We start from the raw sequence: 20,710 nt of genomic DNA on the forward strand, positions 1-20,710 counted from the left end.
GTAGTCCAAAATTCAGAACCAAGAGCAAGTAGGGCCCTCTGAGTCCAAGGAAGAGAGAGTGTCAAGAAGGAAGAGCAAAGAGCCAAACGCTGCACAGATGTTGGGTGAACTGAGGTCAGGGACAACCTGTTTCGTTGAACTTCCCGAAGCTATGTTGCAGAGTGAATAGGAACAAACTGGAAGCAAGGAAGTGGCAGCAGCAGGTTTGGAGCACTCTGTTAAGGTGTCCTGATGGACACAGGAAGGTAGGAGTTCCTGAGGTGGAGCAGGGCTGTGGAAAGATCTTGTAGGATGAAGAGACTGAAGTTTGTGCACAGACAAGAGGAAGCCAGGCCAAAGGGAAATGTCAAGAGTTGGAGAGAGTGATTGGTGGGGTGAGATCCGTCCAGAGAGGAGAATGGAGTCTAGGAGGGGGTTCTGGCCTGGTAGCTGGGATTTACCCAAATGTTTACCCACAAGCTCCAGGACTTCCATGCTCTCTTTTCCTTCCCAGAGGCAGATTTGGAGACATCCTGCCAGCAGTTTGCTCTCTAAAGCTAACCCATCCTATCGATTAGGTTCTCTAGTCTAAGCCAGGAACACAGGGCCCAGTCTCTCCAGCTCTGACTTCCGTACTGCCTCCAAAGGCATTAGTCATGACAAGGACTCTCAGCAGGTGACAAATACAGCCACGGGGGAAGTTACAGAGTTTAGGAATGCTATGAAATTCTTAGAGGCTCTGCTCCTAGTCTCTCATTCCTATTCCCTTACTGGGACAGAGCTCCCTAGTCCCCATTCCTTCGGAAAGAGAAAGCCAAGCAACCAGGAAGGCAACACAAGCAAACCAGGCAGGAAGACTGGCGCCCCCTACAGAAAAGTAGGTAACCTGCATTCCTGAGGCCCATCAGACTGGATGACATCTGTTTATCTGAGCAGTTTTCTTACACCGGGACATCAGGATGGCTCCTGCTCTGAGTCAGATGGCTCCACTCTGGGGATGGGAAATATGAGCAGGTGGCCAAATAGAGGGGCGTGCTCCTGCTCCTTGGGTTCAGAGATGAAAAAAGCAAGAAGACAGGCAGGCAAGATGGATTGACTGTGGGTTCCAGCCCAGGCATTCCCTCCAGACCTCTGCTGCGTTGTGGCTAAGGTGTAAAGTCCCCAGAAAGCCTCCAGGAGGAATGGGTTTGTTTGTTTACTTATTCTTATTCACTCATTCACTCATTTTCCCCCAGTGGTTTCTAGCATATTCACAACATTGTGCAACTATCAGCTATCAAATCCCAGAACATTTTCGTCACCCCAAAAAGAACCCCCAAATCTATTAGCAGTCATTCTCCATTCTCCCTTCTCCCCAGGCCCCAAATTCATCATGTCTAAGGCCTGGCTAGGATAATTCTGCCACGTTCAAGGCAGAACACTCATTAGAGAATAAAACATTAGAGAAAGTAGCCTTGAGAGAGGCCGGGAATGCCAATTTCCTGTAGGATCTGGTAGCGGCCTGGATAGACTAAGCTGAGTAAAGGTCCCACCTAAAAATTTCCTCTCAAGACAGAAGCGAAGCAATACGGCTTGTCTAGTAGAGGAGAATGGGTTCCTATTACTCTGGACTTGGATGGGCCCAATAAGGAGGCCCTAACAGCCACTGAGAAGTCTGGACACAGGCTGCCATGTACCTTGGACTTCATAAGGGCAGAAGTGAATCCATGACCCGGGTAACAGGCTCCAGCATATGGAAGAACATACAGGATGCTCAGCTGAGGGGCTGGGATGCAGAGGCGCTTAACAGCGATCATCCCATACCTCAGGTGTGGTCACACGAGACACGACTTATTCTGGAGACCCCAACAGGTACACATGGGACCAAGAGAAGGAAAACTGCAAGATGGCAGTATTTCAGATCATGACAGGGAAGGACTTCCTAAGGGTCATGCAATCTTAAGGTCAAAGGGCTGCCTGTAAGGTAGAGAGTTAAAATGCAATCTGGATATTCAATAAGCAGATGCTGTGGAGGTAATCTGAAAACCAGAGAGTGATGTGACAACTGTGGTGCTCCCACACTTGAGTGGTGAGGTCAACTGTGAGGTGTGTTGCAAGTTATCTGTTACAATAATAAAACACAGGAGTGGATGATTTTACCGTCTTTAGGTCCTGGGTTGTCTTTATAACACCACTCTTCTTCACTTGCATTATTCTGTATTTTCTCAAGCGAAAGTGGATTACTCCATGTTCAAGTTAGTGGGCTGGGTAATGCCCATGAGAATGTTCCACTTGAGTGTATTTTTAGGCTCCAGGAAGTGGGGTGATAATCAGCAGGTTAGATGGCTGTTAGAATCCCTTACAGACCTGAGATTCCTCGAGGGAGGGGGCACCCCGTCCTCAGCCTGCCCACATAATTCTGACTTCCTGGAAAACAGGTGTCACTGCCTTTCTGCAGAACTGATCTGCAGGCTATAAGGTCTAAGTCTCACACTTGCAGGAGACACTGGTCACAAGTCCTGAGGGTACATCTGAACTTTATGGAATGGGACAGTGAAGACCAGATAAGTTACATCTGTTTTATTTGCACAGAATGGTCATTCTGATGATTTCAATAGGACCAAATGAAAGTCTGACCTCTATATTTTCTTTAAATAAAAATGGTTATAGATGATGTAAATATGCCCAGAATACACTATTTGCTTCTTGAAACATTAAACATTTTTTCCTCTAAGCAAAAATTGACATGAACTGGTAACTAACGGAACCTGAACTCAGCCAACCTCACCCCAATCCAAACTGGAATTGACTTTCACTTTTCATCCCCCTGGATAAATAGCCTTGGCAGAAACCCTTGTCACAAAGGCCAACTGTAGAAGTGCCACCATAAAAACGCTTGACTGACCAACTCCGGCCTTTTCAGATTCTTCCCTGATTCCTTTTCCACGTCCTTTTTCTGCTACTCTGCCAAGTGACCAGATGTTAATTACTCCTCTGGAATGCAAGAATAACTAAGCAGATGGAAGGTATCTGATCACCTGGTACAGTGCGCTACTGGGCAGCTTGTGACTTTTGGCACCTCATAATTTTTTTTTATTACAAAAATTTTTTCATTATAAAACTATTATTACATTATAAAAATTTGGAAACTAGAGAAAAGAGAAGTATCACTGATGATCCCATCATCCTAATAAAATTGCTGTTTGCATTTTGATGCATTGTCTACTTTTCTCCAGGGCACTCTGTGTATGTAGCTGTAGGGACTACCTACATTTAGCTGATTTGTCCTCTGAAAAGGATGTGTGGTGGCTTAGACAGATGTGTATTATCAGACAGTCAACTCCATGTAGACACAGTCTCTTCCAAACCAGCTCATCCTCTTGCTGTCCTGGCTTTTCACTTGTAAATTCTATCTCCCCATCATCCAAGTTGAAACTTCTGCTCCATCTTGTATAGCTCGAAGACTCTTCTCCCTCAATCTCAACATCCATTTCCACTGATTCTTCTGTCATGACTCCTTTGTCACATCTGCCCTCCTCACGCTCCTTAGTACTGCCATCCCCTCTAGTCCAGTTTTGTTATCTATTTCTCTAAATGATTATAAAGCTTCTCTGCCTCTACTTCCTCCTCTTCTCCTTCATCTTGTACTGCTAGATTACTTTCCTTATTTTGACAGCTCTCCTTGAACAAGAGACTGGAAACAATTGGTTTTCAATGGCCTGACACAGAACATTCTTTGGTTGGAAATTTACAAACATGTATGATTTGTCCCTAATCCACTCTTCCTGCCCTATCTTCTACCTTTTCCTTACAGGAACCACCTGCTGATAATCTGCTACCCTAACCAGAAGATGTAGAGTGTAGTGTAAGGCAAGTGAGGCAGGACATGTGTCCTGCTCCCTGCAGGACATGTGGGGTCCCTACAAGAATACCATCCAGGCCAGCTGAGATGTGGTAACAGGTGTTAGAACTATAGCCTTCTGCCATCAACAACTATAAAAGTGGACAAAATAAATGAAATGACTGTTTTCAAGCATCAGACTCCAAACAGAGCAGGGCTGTGGACCTGGAGAAGGGAAGTTCATTGTCACCTGGCTTTCTGCCTGGTGGCACTTTTCACATTGGGCGGGGTGCTGGGGTGGCAGCTCACAGAAAGAGACAGGCTCAAGTCTCTGCACTTAGTGAATATTGCCCAGAAGATGAGAAACCAACCCAGTATTTGCTTTTTTAAGTAGGCAGCTCACATTCTGGATTTTAAAAATCTGTAATTGCTCCAAAAGTTCTATAGGAATTTTTCTCTCTTTATGTTTTATGTTTCTTTCAATTTTCTTTAGTTGAATATGCCGAGCAACCTTGCCTACAGTTTCAAAGAGGACTCCCACTAAAAGAAGATAAAAGCATTTTTAGGAATGACATTTTCTGTCTCTCAGCCTCCTATCTACTATAGAGAAGAGAACACACACGGAATCTATGTGGAGTTTTGCATCAGTGAAATATACAAACACCTCTGAGATGTTTTAAAAGACTGGGCCACTAGGCCATCAACACTTTGCCGCAGACTGAAACCTCAATGGGGGATAGCCATCACAGGCAAGCCGTCAAAGCCCAGGATAGTGCTGAAGCCGTATCCAAGAATGACTAAAGCCAAAGCAGTCACCTAGATGCCATCCTAGAGAGGGGAAAGAGGCAGCTAAAGTCTAGGAGCAGCACATGGGAGAAGCATTAGAACGGGGACTGGTAGGGTTTCCTCTTCTCATATCCCACATACTACACTCCCTTGACTGACCAACCGACCAACCAACCAACCGTAGTTTTCAAATCCCACTCCTTCCTACTTAGCTCCATCCCAAAAGAATGTTTAAAGAGCCCCTACTGGCTGCCTTTCAATAATCTGCTGGATAGATGGAGACCCGCTGGGAGTAGTGCAGGCTTCCCCAGTGCAACTCTGAAGGGCATTTGGCAGGGAAGGTGCTCCTACTACTGGCTGCTGAGTTTGCCTTTGGAGAGCACCACAAATTTATCCCCATCTGTTGGTAAACGCAGGTAAAGAACCCAATGCTTCACCTAAGCAGTGCTTAAGGGCTTTCTTCTTTAACACACTACACCTAAACTGCAACTTCCTGAGGAGCCAAGGCCTGGAAGTAGTCCTTTTGCCCTCACTGCTACCTCTGTTGAGGCCTGGAAGGGTCCCCGTGAGAGGATCTTTTTTATTCTCACCCTCATCAAAGTCACCATAGGAACGCAATCTTTAGGTCCCATACCGTGCAGGCTCAGGAACAAAGCAAACCCAACCCTGGGAGTACTTGGCCACCAGGCTGACCAGAAAGACAAGCAGACTGCCTGCTACCCATAAAGGTATAGAAATTTCCATCCTACCATCAGCAAGTGGCTTGCAGGAGAGGGCATCATCGAGGTCGCGGGCAGTTGATGGGTCAATGGTGAAGATACAGTCCTTCCTAGGAAAGATTGAAGACATGATTAGCAGTGCCACAAATACCAGAACCTTTATCTCACTGTACTAGAGTTTTAAAGAACAGCTACTTTGCAAATGTGCAAATGGTAGGCAAAGGGAAGAGGAACTTCTGTTACGGCTCTTCGAGAAGGGGATCGTTTGTCAACTGTGAGACGGGAGAGGGAAATGGCGGATGCTACCAAGACTCCACAGGATCTCTGAGAGTCCTCCTTTCCCACTCTGTGAGCTAGCACCACTTCTGCTTGAGGCTGAGTGGAGAAGTACAAGCAGGTAGAATGAGGTGGCTTCCATGGACTCTGGCTTCCCAGAGTTTTCTGACATGAGGAGCAAGTGCTCTTGGTAAATAAATTACTCTCCAAAGGTCACTTCTTGCTTTTGCTGCTCTCTTCTTCAGTGGCTAATGGGAACCTGTCCTTCAAGGATCTGTGCGAGGATGACTTACTGCTCCTTCTCCTATCTCCCCAAAGTGGGGGTTTGTCAGAGAATAAATCACCTGATTTACTGTGACAAAGGGGACAGGACCCAAGAATAAGTTTTACGAAAACAAACAAAACTTTGGGCCATACAGTTAGCTGTAATACAACTATACTTGGAAATGTACCCAATCAGTTCGTGTCCACGGAATAGTTGTATATTTCCCCCAAGCTCACAGAATCAGTATGCCTCCTCCCCATTTATCTTCACACGGTACCCCTGTGCATATCCCGCTCTTCATCTGTGAAGTGCAGGGACATTCTCATTTTCCTTTCCAGCTTCCCAAATAACATGCCCTACCTAGCTGCCAGTCTGACCACATAAATACCTATGGTTTGGGCATTCTGTCCACAGTTCTTCATACCTCCTCCCTTCCCTCCCTGGGCACTGGCATGGGGGCTGAGGTGCTGGACAGAAAGCACCTGTTCTTCCCACACACAGGCCTTCTCGCTGGTGCCCTCTGCTGCCTCTGGACAATTCCCAAGTTCTCCGTCCATGTCCTCATGTCCTCCAGGTACTAGCAGTGCCACTGCTGCCAGGCCCTGCTCTCCTCTGGAGCATCTGGGTACCCACCACAATTAGACTGGCTTGGTTCCCACAGACTTCTTTCTTCAGGTCACTCCTCTGCTTAAAGTGTCCCCAAAGCCCGCAGAGGCTGCCAAGCAGGCCCTGGTGTTGGCTTGCAAAGTTCTCAGGGCCTTCCTTCCTCTGTCCCCTTCTTCTCAATAACCCTCAGCAGCATACTCTGACTCCTCACGCTGATCAGCTCATCCCTGCAGGAGCTCAATTCTAGGACAGTACTGATTCTGAGATGGCCCATCAATTCAACAACAGCTTTTTGGGGAAACAAAAAAACCTTACCACATTAAACAGATACATTGATTTTAAAGTATTTCAGGATTTGAGAAATGTTAAAAAGAGACATCAATAGGCTCTTAAATGGTAAATGAATATATAGATAACCAAACTGTGGTACATCTACACAAGGGAATACCAATTAGCAACAAAAAGGAATGAATTACTCCTACATGTAACAACTTAGAATCTCAAAGTTACTTCGCTAAGTTAAAAACACCATTCTCACGAGCTTACATAATATATAATTCTATTTCTATGACATTCTCAAAAAGACAAAATTATATGACCGCAGATCAGTGGTTGCCAGGGGCTGAGGGTGCTTGTTCTGCGAGAACAGAGCTTTCCTGTATCCTGCCTGTCGTGCTGGTTATGCGTCATGAATTTATACATATTTTAAAATTCATGTAACTGTATAACAAAGGTCAACTTCATTGTTTATTAGTTTTGAAGTTAAATTTTTTAAAAAGATTTTATTTATTTTTGAGAGAGAAAGTAAGCAGGAAGAGGAGCAGAGGGTTGTAGAGGAGGATGGAGAGAGAAAGGGAGAGAATCCCAAGTAGACTCTGCACTAAGCATGGAGCCTGACATGGGGCCTGATGTCATGATCCCAAGATTGTGACCTGAGCCAAAACCAGGATTCAGACATTTAACCAACTGAGCCACCCAGGCACCACTAAAAATAAAAAATTTTAAATATGATTTTTGAATCAAGGAAAGTAAAAAAATATATGTGTTCATTGTTAATGGACTTGACGTATAGGTGCTGGAATTACTTATATTTTCCTTTATTCTTTTCCACATCTTCCAAAATTTTCACTATAACTATTATTTTCATAAATGGAAAAAATTAGCACTGTAGATAATCCCCCAAAGAATAATTTATACTTTATAGTGCTTATAAAGACATTTAGCAACCTTGTAGACTCATACTGCAGAATACAGTCAATAGCTTTAAAATTATGAGTTGTGTAAAATTATAAACTCACTGGAATACTAAGAGAAGAGGGTGGGGAAAGGTGGGTGCCACTCAGGTGGAGGACACAAGAGCATTTAGAGAGCAGTCTTAGGAAGAGTTGTCTTCTCAGGACATCCAATCTTCTCACTATTTAGTGAGATACTCGCGGGGGGGAGGGGGATACATAAATGTGGGGGGAACATAAATGTGGAGGTCTTGGGATATAAAGAATTGATTTCTGCTCTACCATATAAAAGATGTAATTTTAAACAAGATTTCTTTCTTTTTTTTTTTTTTTGACAGAGAGAGGGAGAACAAGCAGGGGGAGTGGCAGGCAGAAGGAGAGAGAGAAGCAGGCTCCCCACCCCCCCCCCCGGAGCAGGGAGCCCCATGTGGGGCTCCATTCCAGGACCCTGGGATCATGACCTGAGCCAAAGGCAGATGCTCAACTGACTGAGCCACCCAGGCACCCAAGGAAGATGTAATTATGGCACAGAGCCAGATGAAGAGAAACACCTGATGTCCCCTGGAAAGTAAGCTCCCTGAAGGCTGTGTTGCAGCATTGTGAACACAGGCTGCAATTCAAGTGTTTGTTGAATGAATGCATGTATGCTGACAGGAAGAGACAGGGAAGTGAAAAAACCCTGACACCAAAGTAATGGGCTCTGAATTGGTGAGGATCTTGAACTTGATTCACAAGGCAAAGAAGAAATTGACTGCTTATTGTTTCTCTTTATATCCTCCATAAAAGCTGGCAAAATGCCTCATATATAATATACACTAAGTATTCAATAAATACTTGTTGAACTTGAAAGAAAAGTGTTAGACATGGAGGTGGGAATGTTCTGATCCTCCTTTCTTAATGACATTATAAGAAGCTGAAAGAATGTCCCTCTAGTCAAAAATTAAAAATTACACTGTTAGCTTGGTGGGGGCCACAGTTTTCTGGTTTACTTAGATTGTTGAAAAGGAAGTCATAAAAAAAAAAAAAAGAAAAGAAAAAAAAAAGAAAAGGAAGTCATGCTTTCATAAAATTGAGTGTCTCTGGGTGCTCTGACTTTTATTTCAATGAATGAGTGAATAATGCCCAGAAAACATTACAGTGTCAAACTGATGCAGACACATGAGACAGAGTAAAACTTCAGGGTTTCAGTTTTAATTTGTAAATGTCTTAAGAAGACCCACTAACTGTTTCTGAGAAAAACCTTAGACTAGACTGTAAACACTCAAACCAACTCTCTCTCTCTTTTTTTTTTTATCTGTTCTTAAACCAGAAACATAAAAGTCTAAATTAAAACAACTCTGAGGAACAGTAGTCAGGAAGGCTTGCTGGAAAGACGTGCCATCCAAACATTATCCTTGATCATGGGACAGCAAACTACTGCCACAGACCAAAAAGGGCCTGCCACCTGTTTTGGAATGACCTGTGGGATAAGAATGGTTATTGCATTTTTAAATGGTTGGAAAAAAAAAAAGAAAAATATTATTTCATGACATGGGAAAATTATATGAAATTCAAATTTCAGTATTCACACATGAATCTTCACTGCAAAAAGCCATGCTTTTTGGATACAATGGCAGAGCTGAGTAGCTATGACAGAGACTGTCTACTTAATATTACCTATCTGGCCCTGAACAGAAAGTTTGCTGACTCCTGTTTTATTTTATTTATTTTTAAAATTTTATTTATTTACTCATGAGAGACACAGAGAGAGGCAGAGACTCAGGCAGAAGGAGAAGCAGGCTCCATGCAGGGATCCCGACGTGGGACTCGATCCTGGGTCTCCAGGATCACGCCCTGGGCCGAAGGCAGCACTAAACTGCTGAGCCACCTGGGCTGCCCTGACCCCTGTTTTAGATCAACGTTCCCCAGTGGGTCAAGTTTGTGTGTGTGTGTGTGTGTGTTCAAAGGTCTGATGATTAAATCAGTTTGGGAAGTGCTGGGCCAATTTTTTAATTGAAACTTCTTAAGAGCCTTCAACATACTACTGTTGTGCAATTGTTGCCATACCTATTTGATCTGGTTGTTTTGTTTTTGTTTTTCCTTATTTTTTGTTTTTGTTTTGTGGCAGAGCATCTCTCAGATGCAACATGTTCCTCAGGACACTATCCTTTGAGAAGTGATGAACTGGCCCCTGCACAGGCCTGCAGTGGAGTCCTTGTCCCAGATGGAAACTTGCCACCAAGTCGACCCCAAGGGCCACAGCAGGAAGTCAACAGAATGGCTATGTTGTCCAATGCAGGGAAGCCAATGAGGGCCCTGTCCACCCACTCACTCACTCAGGGCCCCTTTTATGAGTCCTCTGGGGGAAGTTTATACAGGGCAAGGACCCACTCTCACCCTCCTGAGCTCATGGTTTGTTTGTATCTTTTGTTTCCCTCTTTGCTTTGGCTTCTAGGAACTCAGAAAACTATTGTGACTTGCCTCAAAAGGATCTTATTTGTCGTTTCAACTCTGAACTCACCTGTATCCTGGCCGTGACCAATTATCCCACTCATATATTCCTTTTGCCTTGTATTCTAATTTTTAAAAATTAACTGCATTATATGTACACCTGCTAGCTACCTTTAATCCTTTTTTTTTTCTTCCAAAGCAGGGTGTAAGTATGTATGTGTATAGACTAAGGGGTTGCAACATTTCAGAATCACGTTGAAGGGGATGCTGAAAGAAGAGGAGATCTTCAGAGAACTAACTTCTAGACAGAGTAGAAGTTGGAGGGCTCCCAATAAGTATTTGTACTGTAGCAGCAGACTCCAAACCCACTCGCTCACTATGGAAAATTGGGAGAACCAAGAGAACAGTGAGTGACCCTGACAAACCCCAGTCCTCGGCACTGAGAACCAGTGATTTAATCTGTTGTCATCGCCACAGTTAGGAACCAGCCACCATGTGGTGCATGAGGGCTCCTTCTGGTGGCAGGCCACAGTGGCCGGGAGCTGCTGGCCTCAGCACTTGGGAGCCTGGCCCTGCAGGGGGGTGCACTGTGCAGCTGTTACACTCTGTTAACGTGCTGGGGATTTTACTGGCTCCCTCTCTGGAAGGCTTTGGTCTCACAACCTGCAGGGAGCAGCCAGGCCTGCCAGCTTTTTAGAACCTGTGAGACCAAATATTTCAAGAGTTCCGCAACATCGGTGAGAAAGAAGCTAACCCTGAGCCACAGGAAACCAAGTGCCAGGTGGGGGAGGGAAAGAATTAGACTCCAGTTCATGAGGCTGCAGATTTCCAATTCAATGCAACGTTATGTAACCAAAATTTCTGAAGGGACGTGACTGAAGGGCTTAGTAGAACTTTTTAAAGTGACAGAAAGCTTCTAAGATTGTCCTCCTCAAAGCCACTGGTCCAGGAAAAGTAACTGAAGGCTTTCTCTAATCCTGTAAGACCTTGCCAAGAATCCCAGGAAATAACCAAAGCATAGACAGAATTTCTGTTCCTCTGTCACTCCATACTCTTCCTCTGACCTTGCGTCCGCTCCCTCCTCAAAGCACCAGCACCTCTGCCTCCTTGCAGCTGGAGGCAGCTGTGTAGTCTCTAGGGCAACACTGCCTCACCACTTTGTCACTACAATCACCTCACCTTGCTGGATTTTGGCCAGGCCCCTACCCCATCGCAGAAAGTCCTCTCCGTAAGGTCACAGATGTCTTGGGGGGGCTCAGTCCATTATGCTTCCAACTCATCTCAGCCTGGGTCTTGATCTCAGGGTCATGAGTTCAAGCCCTCTGTTGGGCTCCATGCTGGTGTGGAACCTACTTAAAAATTAAGAAACTGCTCTCCCTAGGGTCTCAGATGCTGCCAGATTAATCACCTTAAAGCATGTGTCCCGTCAAAAGCCTTTATCAACTCTTTACTGAGTAAAATAGAAATACAGCTTAGAATTCAAAGGCTTTCACAATACGGCCCCAACCTATATTTTTTAGCTAGTCTGCATAGTCCCAAGATGTGCCTTGTATGTCAAACTTTCCTCTGTACCCTCTGGTCTCCAAACACTGTTGCTGCTCCTGGCATGGAGATATTCACCCGGCTAACTCCAATATCTAAGACCTACCTGGCTTTTCAAAGACTGGCTACAAAGCCATCTTTTCCCCAGGGAACCTTCTGTAGCTCCACCAAGTGGAAAGCGCTTCCTGTCCACCGTCCCACCCTTGCCTGCAGCCTACCTTTCTCTGATGCCTTGTCACCAGCATGCTGGTGGGGACTTAGGGGCATGTCTTCTCACTGTGGTAAGGTGGGGTGCTCCTCAAGGTCTGCCTCTGTGCCTCCTCCAGCACATTGAAGGCATACACAGAAGGAACAGCTGATGGGTAAGTGAATGAGCAAACGGCCAAAGGGCTCTCGTTAGCACTTTTCCATTCAACTTTGCTGCTGCGTCTTGGGAAATACATTTAGGATTAGAACTCATGACCTCCTGGCGTGCAACCCTGTGGTCACACCACAATGTTATTGTTTCCAAGGGTGTCTTTTTCTGTCTTCATCCCATCTTCTTTTCTCATAAAACAGTGTTTTACAAACTGCGGTTCAAGGACCATCTCCAGACTAACAAAATTTATAGAGGCCCTCCTCTCCTCCGTCCGTGACTCTGTTTGTCTCCTTGCTAGCAAGCAATTCTGCTGCAAAGGATCTGGGTCAGTGACAATGGTGAATGGGTGAGAAGGAACAGAAAAAATTTAAGAAATAACCTGACGAGGTTAAAGAATACAATTTTTACACAAACACTTTCTTAGGTGAGATGGTTATCAGAGTTTACACTGAAACCAGAAAATGTTATGGAAACTACAGCCAGAAGAGCAGCTAAGTAGCCAAAGCACTCATCCACGGGGTACTATGTAGGCGGCCCAGCCAGATGGGTGCTGGATGGTCCAGTCAAGTCAGATGCTGGATTCAGCTGAGCTCCCATTTCAATGTGACTCTCCTCAGGGACTGGCCAACCTCTCTTCTTACAGGCAAAGGGAGCTGGGAGTGGCATCCAAACTGAGGGCTGCCCCCTGTGGTGCCGCAGGGCTGGACCTTTTATTTTTTCTGATGGCAGCTGTGGAAATGTTAATACTCTTTCACTCAGCCCTACCGCCACAACAGATGCCACAAAGTCTGACACAAATCCCAGATTTTTCAGAACAGAAAAAGACTAAGGTCTATTTAAAGCAGAAAGAGACCTTGGTCCATCTGTCCTTCTCCCCCGCAAGGGATGAGGTGACACATCTGAAGCCACAGAGTGAGCTGAAGAAGCAGCACTGGCCCAGGCAGGCTCCTTTTTTACATGACCCTGGGTTTTTAATCTAGGGCCCACAGAAGGTCGACCTCAGGAGTAAGCAAAATTCTAGACCAAGTGAACCTAGTTACTCAGTTACTTTCTAAAGGACACAGATAGGATGAGACTGAATCAGAACCAACTGAAACGGTCTTCCCTGTTACATTCACTGAACCTCTCATCATTCCCTGCCACTTTTCGTACTTTGACAATCAACACTCTGGAGTGGAGGCTGTGAGACAAAGCTGGCCTGAACTATGGGAGCCAGGGATTATGGCATTGGCCAGGAAAGCCATAGTTTCAACTCAAAGAATGTGCTAAAATTAATTCTCTTCCCCTCAAAGTTCACTTTGAAAAGTGTTAAACTTTTAGGAAAGTTGAAAGAACATTGTAGGATGAACATCCATATATTTCTCATCAAGAGTCATCAAATGTCAACACTTTACTCATATTTGCTTTATCTTTCTTCTCTCTCCACCTTTCCCTCTTCATATAGCTAGATTTTTTTTAAAAAATATGAACTATTTAAACTTATGTTGCAGAGATCATCTGCAAGAACATTAATCTTGCTCTCCCTTCATACTTTAGAACGCATTTTCTGAGAATAAGGGCATTCTTCTACAGAACCACAATACTGTTACCATAGACCAAAGATAACTAATTCCCTACAACCGACTTACAGGTCCTATTTAAATGTCTTCAACTGTCCCCCACAAGCTTCTCTAGCTCTTTGGTTTCCTCCTGATCTAGGATCTAATCGAGATTTACACACAGTATTTGGTAGTTATGTCTCTTTAGTCTGTTTAATGTAAAACAATCCTTTCTTTCTTTTCTTTCTTTTCTTTTTTTTTCTTTTCTTTTCTTTCTTCTTTTTTTTTAAACATAACATTGCTTTTTTGAAGAGTCCAGGCCTGGTATCTTGTAGAATGTCTTATGTTCTGGATTTATTAGCTTGGTTCCTCATGGAAGGTAGAAGAAAGAAAAGTACAGAAAGAAATCAATTGTGGCATAATTCATCTTCTCTGAACTTCCTAAATGGAAAGTTAGGTTTTAAGTCTCAACTAGATTTGGAGTGAACATTCTAGGTTGAATACTTCACAGGTGATAGTGTGTACTTCATATTGCATTCCTTCAGAGGGCCAACAGTCAGGCTGTGGGATTAATTACTTCGTTAGGGTGCTAATAGCCAGATTTCTATCTTAAGGTTACTTTTTACTCTTTGTATTTAATGAATAATCCGTAGGATAAGACTTTTAGATAATATCCTGTTTTCAAAAAAAGTTTCAATTAACAATTTTAGCATCCAGTGGTGATTTTTGCCTGAATTGATGTAACTCTGCAAGTTATAAAATGGTGCTTTTCAGATCCTATGATAAATACATTTACTGGTAGGCTTTCTTCTGTCAAGAGCTTTTCCTGCTATGCCCCCAATGTTTGTCTTATTTTGAGTATCATTACAGATTCACTAATTTTTTTTTTTTTAAGAGAGGGAGAGAGCAAGGAGTTGGGGAGGGTGAGTGGGGGAGAGCAGAGGGAAAGGGAGAGAGAATCTTAAGCAGGTTCCACACCCAGCATGGAGCCCAACACCTGGCTCCATCTCACAACTCTGAGATCACGATCTGAGCCAAAATTAAGAATTGGATGCTTAACCAACTGGGTCACCCAGGTGCCTCCCAATTCACTGATTTTTTTTAATTCAATGGATTATAATCTATTGCCATTACTATTCTTTCTGATACTCAAACTGTCCCAAATTAGGCTGGTGGGAGCTCTTGTGATCTCCTGTGTCTGTGAAGTGTGTCTTCCCTAACAAATCTTTGAGTACTTCTATGCTTTTTGACATAGGAAATGTTTCAGGCTCACCTTATACATTACCTTCCCTACACTAATGATCACCCACTTCCCGAAGGAGCCCTGATTCCTTTTGACAAGGAATGAATGATATTTAAAAACCAATACAGGGAACTAGATTGATTGCTGTGTTCATTATTACTGGGGTATCATGGCTTCTAGGCCCTTTTAGTGAGAATTAGAAAATACTGAGTTAAATCACAGGAATTGCTGATATTTGACAATTTGTGGCCTAAAAATTGGCAATTTCTAACATACTGTTTAAAAATCATGAGTTCATACTGACACTGATTGATCAACTGATAACTAATATTAAAGAGTTCATCTTATCTTCTTCTGTTCCATATTTATATCTTCATTCTCCCAAGTGAGAACGTTGGCACCCAATGGCTTCAGTATTCAAAATTGTTTCAGAATTATAATCCCAATACACAGAACAATATAATCCCAATACAAAGCAACAATGAACCAATTAAGATTCTTTGGAGTTTTATCCTTAGAATATGGTCACTAAGAGTATATAGTTAAGTGTGTTTGAAAGTATAGTGCAGAAATTATTTGAATTAATTCTTTTTTCTATTTGTGGTGGTGCTTTGCATTTGATAAACATTGGGACCACTTGTTTATGTGTTAGGTCAAGTTTAGACATTTTGCTTTTATCTCCTTTTAGATTTGATTTCATTTTATTATTGAACATTTAAAATTTTAAATGGTTCAAAGTTCAAGTGTATTCACAAAAGTCTTACTTTCATCTCTACCCTCCTACCTTGTTTCTGCCTATCCCCTGGAGATAACTATTTCATCATATTCTGGTTTACCCTTTCTGTGTTACAGCTTTTCCTTTTGATATTCTTTTTTACTTTTTATTAAAGATTTTTATTTATTTATTTGAGAGAGAGCATGAGAGGGATCATGAGAGAGAGAGAGCACAAGCAGGGGGAGTGGCAGGAGAGGGAGAAGTCGACTCCCAATCCAAGGATCCGAGCCTAAGGCAGTCGCTTCACCAACTGAGCCACCCAGGCATGCCTGGTATTTTTTTTTCTTCTCTTTTTTTTTCCTTACACAACAGTCAAATACTATAAACTCTTTTGCAACTTGCTTTTTTCACTTACCAATATATCCTGGAAATTATTTAATATCAGTTCAGAGGCTAGAATCATAGAATCATCAAAACTGGAAGTTCCTTAGAAGTCACCCTAGTCCATATTTTATCCCCCAAATGACTTCAAATCAAAGTCAATCAGACAGATCAAATTACATTTTGAATATTGGGAATGGAGGGGTTATAAAGTTCATTGCCTCCTTAGGCCAGTCATTCCATTTAGAGAGCTCTATCAGAAAATACCTTCATATACTGAATTGACAATTGATTCTGAAAAACCTCATAATTTAGTTATGTGTAGCCCCCAAAGAATTAGCTGGCTCCCTCTTCCACCATATAGATCTTCAAACGTGAATTTTCCCAAGAATAGGCCCATCCCTTTCTTGTTCCAAATGGTTTATGATTGTGTGTAGTTGTAGTTATTTTAAAGGTTTTATTTATTTATTTGACAGGGAAAAAGAGAGAGAGAGAGAGAGAGAACCTAAGCAGGCAGGGCAGCAGGCAGAGGGAGAGGGAAAAGCAGGTTCCTGGATGAGCAGAGACCCTGATATGCAGGACTTGATCCCAGGACCCCTGGATTATGACCTGAGCCGAAGGCAGACTGGCTTTATTGACTGAACCACCCAGGTGCTCCCTTAGTTGTTTTCATAATAATTTTCACTTATTTTGAAGTGGTAAGAACCTCAAAAGAACAAATCGAAGTGGTAAGAACCAATGGAACATCAATATAAAAAAGGTATTGGAGGTCAAGAGAAAGAAGGACAAAATTCTTTCGTCAATATTTACTGGGCTCTACTGTTCTAGATGTTTGGGACACATTTGAGAACAACAAAGATTCCTACCTACTTACATTCTAGTGGTGGAGGAGACAGAACATAAACAGTATTGTAATTAAGTGCTGTGGAGGAAAAAAAAGAAAAATTAGAAAAGAGTAGGGGGGGGTAGGTAATTGTAATTACCAATTACATTAGGATAGCCAGGGTAGGCACCAATGAGATGATGACATTTGAAGATGACCTGAAGGAGCTGAGGGAGTGAGCCGTGGGTTACACCAGGGAAGAAAGATTAGGACAAAGGAAGAGCTTGTGCAAAGGCCCAGAATCCACCAAATTAGTTTACCTGAAGGTGATGAACAATTGGGCACAACTCAACCAAGAGAGTTTGTATGTAGAGCACAGATGGCTTGGTCTCTGTGTTCTTTTACTTTTTGTCTAAGAAGTCTTCTATCTAGGCCTGCAGGGGTTCAGAATGCAGTTCTGCATGCCTAAGGAAGCAACGAGAGAGCAGCTGAGTCCACTGGGCCCAGAACATCTCCCTATCCAAAGCTCTCTCTGAACAGCTCTCTTTCTTTTACCTCTACTAGCAGAGCTTCCTATAATTGAGATTTAAAATATCAGAGTGGGGTTAAAAATAGGCTATGAGAATACTGATTGATAAATATTAAGTTTCAAAATGAGACAAAATGAAGTAGCAATAAACTTCCAGGAAATGCTCCCATGGAGGGATCAAATATGGAAGGCCCTAGAGTGTTAAAAATTTAAGCATAAAAATTCTATACAATGTACAAAATCTTCAGAAAATATAAACATTATCAGAGGTCATCAATATATGGGAAATCTGGCTCTCATTGAAAACCCTTTTATTCTCTCTCTCTCCTAGAAATCACCTCTTGAGAGGATAAAATTTTAATAATGATGGATATTACTTTTGCTCTCATTTTGTGCATGGGGAAATTGAGGCTCAGAGAGATTAACTAACTTGCCTAAGGTCATGGAGCTGCAGAGCTTTGATTTAACAGGACAGAAATTCAAAAGAGACGGTGTTAAAAGAAGGGAAGTAGACCAAGAAGTTTCATTTCAATTAAGTTGACATCTCTTCTAGTTGCCCTTAGTTCCACACTCTATCTTTAGACTAAAACACCCCAGAAGCATTTTGGCTTAAGTAATAAAATAAATACCCCAAATTTCTTTCAGAAAAAGTTTCCCTATGGTTGACTAAGTTGACAATGACTTCATTTTTAGGTACCAAATCCAAATCTAATTATTTTTCACTCTTAATCTGAAAATTCACATACAGAGTTCTGATATCAGGTTTATTCACAGTAGATTATCCTTGGGGCACCTGGGTGGCTCAGTCTGTTAAGTGTCTGCCTTCCGGCTCAGGGCTCAGGTTGTGATCCCAGGGTCCTGGGATGGAGCCTCTTCCCACCTCCCCAGGCTCCCTGCTCAGGAGGGAGTCTGCCTCTCCATCTCTCAGCCCCTCCTCCTGCTTGTACTCTCTCTCTCTCTCTCTCAAATAAAAAAATCTTTTTAAAAAAGTAGATTATCCTCAGTATGTTAGAAAAAGCCATGTCCCAAGTACTTTCTTTTGGAAAGGGCATACAAAAAGAGGAAAAAATAGCCAAAGAAAGAATACATGTAGATATATTTTAACTCAAATCAAATATACACTTTTAAATTTGCTTTGCAATTTCCAGAAGAGAGATAGTTAATATGTAAAAATAAAACAAATTGTAACCAAACTGTCATATGACTTTATCAGAGACTTAAACACAATGGGGTAAAGGCTAGTATTTAACAGATTTAAATTCTAGTGGACAGAATTAAGAATAGTCACAAAGTCAAGGAATTAACTATGTCTAGACATCTCTCCTAGATTTCTATTTGAGGAACAGTATTTTTTTTCTCATCCTTTGAATTCCCAAGCTAGGAATTCAGAACCTGCTGTTGAAAGGATCATCATCCTTAATTCTCAATCCATTTATCAGGCTAAAATGCAAATGTAAGTGGTGAATACATTTCAACAGCCCTGGAGCTCCAAAGAGCCTTCTCAGGGAACATGCTGAGCTAACTGAGGAAGGGTTAAGCCACCCCTATTTTTCAGATCTGAAAACAGTTGTTCTGATATGAGAAGAATCATTACAATGGTGCCAGCTCCCTTCTATAAAAGCTATACACATTTTTTGCACAACTGTATGATTGTTATGGCAACCATAAAAATGGAACTATCATTCTTCAAATTACACACTACCCATACTGGATTACCTACATACGTTTGTTCTTCTACATTACCCAGAATTTCTTTTCAGAAAGTGCTATGTCTGTCCTATAGATGTTTAGGAGCAAGATAAAGTGGTCTCTTTCAAAGGGAGAGTCCACAACAATGAATCTTTCAAAGGCCTAGCTCTTCAAGAATTCTAGGGCTTCCCTGTCAAGTCTTTGAATCCAATGGTCACTGGGAGGCCTCAAAATATTTTCCCTGGGAGGCAGGGGAACTGCTTGGAAAATGTATTCCCCAATGATTGTTTTTGTATTAAGAGGAAGATTAAAGCACCATGAATGAGCCTTAATAGATGTTGCACAGTTCTGTAAAATACTGAGAACATTTACTAGTCTCAGTTTAGTGAAGTGAGAGACATATTAAAGAGATACATACAAGCATTTCTGAAAATAACACGAATATATCAAACAAAGATGCCAAAATAAATTTCAACTATATTTTAGTATGATCAGGGACTCTCTTATTACTTTAGCTAATACCAGTAGAACTCTGTAACTTTTAACAGCAAAAAAGTGTGAATTCTTTCTTCTCATTAGTGGGCAAAGCCAAGACTGGTCTTGTATGTCTTTTAAATATTCATTTTGGGCCAAAATTCTGTTTCATTGTTCACAGAGCTGATTCTACATTTAAAAAAAAAAAAAAGAGGCTAGTAATAACTTCCTGGCTGATTTTAATATTAAATACTTATATGCTGAGCCAAAAATGTGTTTGCTCCAGATTTTCCAAAAAAAGACACTGAAATGCATTTAGGTTTCCTTTCTCAAAAATTGAACAAAATTAATTAAATTTTGAAAATTAAAAAACCCCAAAAACACATGAGGTTTTTTTTGGGGGGGGGGGGGCAGAGTAAGTCAAGCTCTAAAGGCAGCACTCCTAGTTCCAGCAAGTGCTCCTTGCCACCTGAATGGAGTGAAGTGCATAGTGCTATTTCTCAACTCCCATCCTACCTACAGGATAGGAGAAGTCCCCATTTTCAGTCTGCACATCTTGCTATGCTTCCAGGGTTCAAACCTCCAGCACACTCCCTCTGGCTCAGCCCCATCCCTACCATCCAGTCCCTACCTAGCCTAGGACTGGACCTGAATTCATAACCCTAACTTCTTTTCCTACTGAAGCAGCTCTCCCCAACTGGACTCCAGTTTCCTCTCTCTTCTTCTGCCTTTCTGATCCATTAGTGTTTGGCTTCTAGGATTAAGTTCCTAATACTTAGCATTAGATTATGCTCCTTTCTCAAAAACCTTCACTGGTTTCCAGCCATCCTGACACTACACTCCTCAGCTTGGCCTTCAATACATTGAAGACATGATCTGACTTCAAACTACTTTCCCATTCTCACTTAAGATGACTTAACTTCATCAACATGGGGCCTTAGTAAACTAGTTCTGCTAAACACCTCAAATTAGTGATTTGTGTAGACTCATCATCTCTTCTTCCAGTCTATTCTCTTTGAAGGAAAGGGACTGTTTTGATTACATATTTTTCAAATCCAACAGTATTTATTTCAGGGTCTTGCAAAGAGTAGCAATAATAAATATTTACTGAATTGAATCTTTAGTTGGGCCCTTTCAATCCAACCCCTGGAAAACTGGCTGTGGCTATGGAAGAGCCACAAATGGATTTCACTTACTCATCCCTTTACCAGAAGCACCAACATACCTGTGAGAGTAGAATACACTTTAGGTGATGCCTGAAGGGATCTCCAGTCTTGGAACCTCCAGCCATGGCCTAGGAATATG

The 20,710-nt window shown here is 42.3% G+C and overlaps 1 protein-coding gene across 5 annotated transcripts in view; it reads right to left on the bottom strand.

Moving 5' to 3' along the window:
- DIS3L2 (DIS3 like 3'-5' exoribonuclease 2) overlaps positions 1–20,710 on the bottom strand; it is a 339,592-nt gene that overhangs the window by 127,932 nt on the left and 190,950 nt on the right. For all 5 annotated transcript variants that reach the window (XM_072719168.1, XM_072719171.1, XM_072719169.1 and 2 more), the window contains one exon: positions 5,335–5,414. In XM_072719168.1, the coding sequence (XP_072575269.1) occupies positions 5,335–5,414 (80 nt within the window). The remainder of the gene's footprint in view (positions 1–5,334; positions 5,415–20,710) is intronic.

The sequence above is a fragment of the Vulpes vulpes genome, chromosome 9, assembly GCF_048418805.1.
Source record: "Vulpes vulpes isolate BD-2025 chromosome 9, VulVul3, whole genome shotgun sequence".
Classification (NCBI taxonomy): Eukaryota; Metazoa; Chordata; class Mammalia; order Carnivora; family Canidae; genus Vulpes; species Vulpes vulpes.